Raw genomic sequence first — 6,882 nt, forward strand, 5'->3', positions numbered from 1 at the left:
GCCCATATTCAGAAATATGTAACAACAACGATAACAATTAGGGATATAAATGACTCTGGGTACATATAATCTAATCAAAGGTTTCCGGGACAGTATCAAAGGCTGTAGACTATGTTGTGTTATGATAACAAAACAACTGACATATCTTCGATGACATATTAGATCCCTTTCTTGACAGAAAACATGTGACATGATGTTGGATCCATCTCATGTGAGAAAATGTAAATCGAGAAACGAAATAGCTATGTTTCACCCCAAGAAACTGAAATAATTATGACAGGAAGGATTTCAATGTAACAATGAGCCACGTGCATTTATATTACATCTGTGAGGTTGTTCTTAGTTCTACCATTTTATGTGAAAAGGTTCCACATATTTTAAATAGTCAACCGGTGCCTCTCTTAATCATGTACTCTGTGTGGTTTATTGGATCAAAATATGGTGAAGAAAGTATAGTTTAAAATGAGATGTGATTTTAGCTGGCATAAGGACAAATCTTCAAGATTTACGTGAGGATCACACGTTGTGTATCTTTTGATTGATAGACAGAAGAGGCCAATGAAAATCATTCTTTGTGAATATGATTGGTCTATAAGCGTGTCAATAATTGAGCCTGAGAAATATTAGCCAATAGATTTGTCAGACTTGGTGACATAGAATCTAAGGGGCGGGCACAAAATTCTCTTATATAGTCAGGGAGACCATTCTTTTAGCGCACTCTAAGAAAGGACGCCAAGCCACTGGTTTTTTTATTGGCATAAGAGTTGTTCTACCTTCAAAGTAAAAATGAGGGAAATCGTGCATCTTCAGGCTGGACAGTGTGGAAACCAGATCGGCGCTAAGGTTTGTCATCTGTTTTTATTAATTTGATGCAAATCGTGCGATAAATAACTGCGTAAAATCGCAGTTTCTTTGTATGCGTGTCCAGTTAACCACACCCAAAGAACTGTACTGTTAATGGAAATGCAAGCAATTAATATTCCTAACCTATATTGATTACCGTTATTGTTTTGATGGGTGAGTGGGAAGAAGGGGGGGGGAGCGATGGTATTATTTTTATGCGCTACTCTATCTTTATTCGACCGGTTTTATTTGGACTGGAATGATCCTTAAATTATAGACTACTGGCGAGTGAGACAATATACATAAATGTGTATTAAGAAATTGTTTTATTAAATGTCAAATTGATCAATTTAAATGTGGGTATGGATAACGACTATTTACTCGCCCTACTGCAATGCGCAAAGGGGGAAGTAGGCCTCAGTGATGCTATATTCCAAGTCATCTGTTAAATAGCGACTACATTTCGGTTATTGTCGCAATAAACATATTTCTTTGGGGGAGGGAAATGGGCCATTTGTTCAATCCCATATTATGACCCACATTCGTATCATTGATAGCACGCCGCGCCCGGTTTTTGGTAGATGTGGGCGGTGTTTCATCAAGTGACGTTTCGACATTTTCAAAACCATTGCTAATGGATTTCAGCCAATCGGAGGTCATGCCGCGCGCGCGGAATTTTACGGGAGGGAGATTTTCATTCCAGATACCCAACCATACATTTTATGTACCTATAACGAACCATGCAATATAGCCGAATTGATCCTTTGACGTGATCAAATGGAATATTGAAACTATCTAATTGCCTAGGCCTTCCACGCATTTGATTAACGGATCACACTTTGAATGGAATATTTGCCTACCTGATATGAATTATATTTTGCGCTGTAGACTAAATCCGAATGCTCTTCTTGCAGTTCTGGGAGGTGATCAGTGACGAGCATGGCATTGACCCAACTGGTACATACCATGGGGACAGTGACCTTCAGCTCGACAGGATCAACGTCTACTACAATGAAGCCTCAGGTAAAGCCTTGTTCGTTTTAATGTAGAACCACATTTGTCAAATTCCTTATCCCTCACAATTGATTGTGTATGGTTCTGACATTGCTCTTTCATTTTCCTCCTGGTTGTCTAGGTGGTAAATATGTGCCTCGTGCAGTGCTTGTCGACTTGGAGCCAGGGACCATGGACTCTGTGAGATCTGGACCCTTCGGCCAGATCTTCAGACCTGACAACTTTGTGTTCGGTAGGTCTCTCTGCTTCATATTTGTACAGTTTTTTTTAATATTTAAAAAAATCATATTCATAATGTTGCCTGTACATAAACTGAATAGAGTACTAGACTACAATAATTTATCTAATATCTTGTTTTGCAGGCCAGAGTGGTGCTGGAAACAACTGGGCCAAGGGCCACTACACAGAGGGAGCTGAGCTGGTGGACTCAGTCCTGGATGTTGTGAGGAAGGAAGCCGAGAGCTGTGACTGTCTGCAAGGTTTCCAGCTCACCCACTCACTAGGAGGTGGAACCGGCTCGGGCATGGGCACCCTGCTCATCAGCAAGATCCGTGAAGAGTACCCCGATCGCATCATGAACACCTTCAGCGTGGTGCCCTCACCCAAAGTATCAGACACTGTGGTGGAGCCCTACAATGCCACCCTGTCAGTCCACCAGCTAGTGGAGAACACTGACGAGACCTTCTGCATTGACAACGAGGCTCTCTACGACATCTGCTTCCGTACCCTCAAACTCACTACTCCCTCCTACGGCGACCTCAACCACCTGGTGTCGGCAACTATGAGCGGTGTCACAACCTGCCTGCGGTTCCCAGGACAGCTCAACGCTGACCTCCGTAAGCTTGCTGTCAACATGGTGCCCTTCCCCCGTCTCCACTTCTTCATGCCTGGCTTCGCCCCCCTCACCAGCAGGGGAAGCCAGCAGTACCGCTCCCTCACTGTGCCTGAGCTCACCCAGCAGATGTTCGATGCCAAGAACATGATGGCCGCCTGCGACCCCCGCCACGGACGCTACCTTACAGTGGCTGCCATCTTCCGTGGACGCATGTCCATGAAGGAAGTGGATGAGCAGATGCTGAACGTGCAGAACAAGAACAGCAGCTACTTTGTTGAATGGATCCCCAACAATGTCAAGACTGCAGTCTGCGACATTCCTCCCCGTGGCCTCAAGATGGCTGCTACCTTCATCGGCAACAGCACAGCCATCCAGGAGCTGTTCAAGCGTATCTCAGAGCAGTTCACTGCCATGTTCAGGCGTAAGGCTTTCCTCCATTGGTACACCGGAGAAGGTATGGACGAGATGGAGTTCACTGAGGCTGAGAGCAACATGAACGACCTGGTGTCTGAGTACCAGCAGTACCAAGATGCCACAGCTGAGGAGGAGGGAGAGTTTGAAGAGGAGGGAGAAGAGGAGCTGGCCTAAATGTTCGTAATTGTGCACATCCAAGCTGTATAATTCACTGACATGTCAGTCTTGACCTTTCTAGTGTTCTGTTACCTGTCCTTTTTGTTTTGTCACCTCTGCTATTCCTGTCATTTCTTGTCTGTACAGAAACATGTCAATAAAATTTCTTTTGTTTAATATGCTGTATTTCTCAATTTAATGGTTGCTTCAGTAATAGCATGTCGCACATCATTCTGACAACAACAGTTCTTCAACTAGGCAATAGTTCAGTGATGAAAACAATCAAATGACAAATGTAATGTAACCACAGTTTCATAATTGTAGCGCAGGTGTTGGTGCATTTATGAAGTTATTGATGTATGTAGTCTATACATAGTAAGATGAGGGGCTACAGTGTTCCCCAGCACAATCGTGCTAGTTCTCTGAGGCATAGCTCAGGTTTTTGCATGTTTTGCCATGCCTCTGAAATCTGATTAGTGAGCTAAACTCATGGTAAATCTGTTTAGAATTAGCCATTTCAAGCTATGATTTAGTCTGACAGAACATGCCCTGTAGCACTAACCATGCTAGTTATCCAAGGACTTTATCCCCTGTGATGTTGACAGACTAAAGTGGTGTTTCATAAACCCTCTCGTTCCTTATTTCGATGTTAGTGAGCACAAATGTAGACTATCATGAAGTTTATTGCTAATTTGGCTGACAATGTCAAAGGTGTCTGAGTAATATTAGAACATGCCTGTCGATTCACCATTTATGTATGACATGGGTTGAACTTGACAAGCTAAAGTCTGCATTTACACAAGCAGCCCATATCTGGTGTTTCATTAATTGGCCTCTTGACCAATCAAACCAGCTCAAAGATATCTGATGTAGGGAAAAATAATCAGAATTTGCTGCCTGGATGGAGCATTTTCAGCAACAAAAAATATATGTTGGATAGGGCATTTCGGTTTCAGTTGTGCAAATATCCTTGGCTGACACCTCTGACACAGTGAAAAGCTTATCTCTACTGAATTATGATTCAGTTGTAAACTAGCTGGCTGGTTAATACTGGGAGCCTATTGTATGTTGAGCCCTGAAACTGTTACGTCAACGTCTAATGCAAAGTCCCGTAACTGCCTGGCACATTATTACTGAGGTAATGTTTTTACCAGCATGATTGCACACCTCAATGGTTTAAAATAGACAATAGTGGGACATTGAAATACAGTTGGAAAATATATGCTTTGGGAAAATATTTATTCAATAAGCGTACTTTTGGAGCGATCTGATTGTGGTCACCAGGTGGGGGTGTTGTTTAAGATTTGATTCGTTTCCACAGGAAATAGGACAGGATACTGGTAGCCAATAGCAGTAGAGTCCAGCAACACACCTTCTTCACCTGGCCCTCCAAGTCCTGCTTCTGCCCAAAGCGGGACACAAAGCCTGTCTGCCATCAACAGAAAATGTGATTAGATCCCAGGAATGAAACAGAATTTAAGATTCACAACAACAGGACAACCTAACATTTTAAACTGTAGTCTAGTGCTCTATTCAATCACATCTGCTTTAGCCGACATCCTTATTAAAGCGATGTCCTTGTTTTGGCGATGTCGGAGGTGGATCTGCATTAGAGTTGTCAAATTCACAAGCGGCTCCTGGCATTATACCTAAAGCGGACATTGCCATTGGCTGCAGAGTCGCATGAAAATAAATCCCATGCAGCCAGCCTTGTTACCAAGTTTGAACCCTGGAATATGAGCTGTAATCTACACCTCAATTAGACTGATGAAAACCCTCATTATTTGATTTTATATTTTATAATTGGAGCGTAATTATTTCTATATAGCTTACACTTTCTTGTTCTGAACTTCTAACGGGTGTGGCTTCGTGACAATGATCGTAAGATCAGATGCTCACCGATTTAACGGCTCCAACGCCGCCAAAACATCCATTATGTGGCTGTCTGCCATCACTGGTTAACGCTTGATCTGATTGAATCTAGGCCTTAGTCTTACTTTGCCAGTGAAGAACCTTGACTAGTAAACTTACCCATCCACCCTTGTCCCGAATCTCTGGACAGATGACCCTCTCCACGTAACCCCCCACACACTCCTTAAGCTGGGGCAGGATTCCCTCCATGCCCCTCTCATGGCAGTGCAGGGCCATCTGGCCAGCCAGCACATACACAGACAGCACCGCACTCCAGGCCAGGTCCCGTCGGCGCCCCCCAGGGGTGGTGGTGGCAAAGTGCTCATCCAGGATGGCGGTTAGCATGGGACAGGCTGTGGCCTCGGTCACATCGTGGAAGACGCGTGGCCAACGCCTGAAGAAGATGGGGAACCTAACTAGCAGCTCATCCCCAGCATGGCGCAGGGCTGCTGCTGTGGCAGTAGGGGGTGGGCCAATGTGGCCGTCGGGCCCTGCGATCACATAGTTTATATAGTCATGTAACATCAGATAGGCCTCTCGTACCAGGGGGTCAGGGCTGTTTATGCCACCCCTGCTCTCTAGCCCCTCTGACTGACCCATCACTTCCGGCTGACTGACACCCTGTCGCAAATCACAACGCTGTGACTTGCATTAGAGCAGTGGGCCGTTCACAGATAAACAGTCCCTGTGCCAAGTTGCCATCAGCCATCCTCTCAGCAATGTCAATTCCTCATCGAGGGTGAGAGATCCAATCACCTGAAACCACAAACAAATCATCAACCTCTACACTGTACATGTTGAACAGCACAGTGGGTAAAAAAACATTTAGCACTTATTATACCTTTTATAAACAAAACAAGTGGAATTATTTTCAGTTAATGTTAGTCAAATCTGTGCCTTTCTCCAACTCCATTATGATGTTTATTAGACTAATATCATATTACACAGACATATCATACAATATTTGAATATAACATTCTGAATGATCAACTAATACAGCAAATGCGCACATTCCCAATAAACAACACTAGCAATGAACAGAGAAAGTATTTAAAACTCACCCCTTCCCTTCCACCAAAACACAAGTGGTACCAAGACACACACACACACACACAAACACAAAAAGGAATTAGTGGTGCAGGTGGCGGAACAACAGAGGGTCCAAAGCAGTATATAGTTCAGCAGGAGTGGGTCGCCAACCGGTCCGCTCGTTGCTGCCTTTAGCCTGGGCTAAATTTAGAGGCCTTGTTGGAAACTGACACTGAACTCCTGCGTCATATGCACAATCATCAACCCTCTGACACACATCCCCATTCCAACACAAGCAAAGTTAAATATAGATCTTAGAGAGAGTGTGTCTGTGGCTCAGTATAGAAACAGGTTCATTTGAACAGTCTGTGAGATCATACTGGTGAAGACAGTCAAAGAGGAGGCGGGCCAAAATAAAGTCATCAGTTGATAGGTTTAATATTTCACTGAGCTATTACCTTTGAAAACCATTCAGAGATGTTTCTTTTTGGATTCTGCCCTCATCAAAACCAGATTTCATACTGTGATGTTGTGCAGCCTTACATAGATGTACAATTATACAGTTTTAGCTCTGGAACATTTGTCATTGATGTTTGATTGTGGTATTTTAATTCAGAGACCACAAACACACGCACACTCACACAGCATCACGATAAACATACAACAACAATCCTACTCCT

The 6,882-nt window shown here is 43.7% G+C and overlaps 2 protein-coding genes across 2 annotated transcripts; one reads left to right on the forward strand and one right to left on the reverse strand.

The window, feature by feature from the left end:
* The first annotated feature begins 684 nt into the window (after nt 1-684).
* On the forward strand, nt 685-3,439 carry LOC124034446 (tubulin beta-1 chain). The gene is made up of 4 exons (XM_046347671.1): nt 685-843; nt 1,758-1,866; nt 1,979-2,089; nt 2,220-3,439. The coding sequence occupies exons 1-4, from the start codon at nt 787-789 to the stop codon at nt 3,278-3,280; spliced, it is 1,338 nt and encodes a 445-aa protein (XP_046203627.1). The 5' UTR covers nt 685-786; the 3' UTR covers nt 3,281-3,439.
* Nucleotides 3,440-4,482: 1,043 nt separating this feature from the next.
* bcl2l16 (BCL2 like 16) lies at nt 4,483-6,404 on the reverse strand. The gene is made up of 3 exons (XM_046347672.1): nt 6,235-6,404; nt 5,294-5,929; nt 4,483-4,691 (listed from the first exon to the last, which is right to left on the reverse strand). The coding sequence occupies exons 2-3, from the start codon at nt 5,771-5,773 to the stop codon at nt 4,560-4,562; spliced, it is 612 nt and encodes a 203-aa protein (XP_046203628.1). The 5' UTR covers nt 5,774-5,929; nt 6,235-6,404; the 3' UTR covers nt 4,483-4,559.
* Nucleotides 6,405-6,882: the final 478 nt, after the last annotated feature.

This window comes from Oncorhynchus gorbuscha, linkage group LG04 (assembly GCF_021184085.1).
Source record: "Oncorhynchus gorbuscha isolate QuinsamMale2020 ecotype Even-year linkage group LG04, OgorEven_v1.0, whole genome shotgun sequence".
NCBI classification, from domain to species: domain Eukaryota; kingdom Metazoa; phylum Chordata; class Actinopteri; order Salmoniformes; family Salmonidae; genus Oncorhynchus; species Oncorhynchus gorbuscha.

What these genes read in the sequence shown, in the direction of transcription:
- LOC124034446 (XM_046347671.1), top strand. Translation starts at nt 787, where the DNA reads ATGAGGGAAATCGTGCATCTTCAGGCTGGACAGTGTGGAAACCAGATC. An exon ending in GAAACCAGATCGGCGCTAAG is followed by an intron (nt 844 to 1,757) that starts GTTTGTCATCTG and finishes CTCTTCTTGCAG; the next exon opens with TTCTGGGAGGTGATCAGTGA. An exon ending in ACCTGACAACTTTGTGTTCG is followed by an intron (nt 2,090 to 2,219) that starts GTAGGTCTCTCT and finishes CTTGTTTTGCAG; the next exon opens with GCCAGAGTGGTGCTGGAAAC.
- bcl2l16 (XM_046347672.1), bottom strand. Translation starts at nt 5,773, where the DNA reads ATGGGTCAGTCAGAGGGGCTAGAGAGCAGGGGTGGCATAAACAGCCCT. An exon ending in TTCGGGACAAGGGTGGATGG is followed by an intron (nt 4,692 to 5,293) that starts GTAAGTTTACTA and finishes TGTTGATGGCAG; the next exon opens with ACAGGCTTTGTGTCCCGCTT.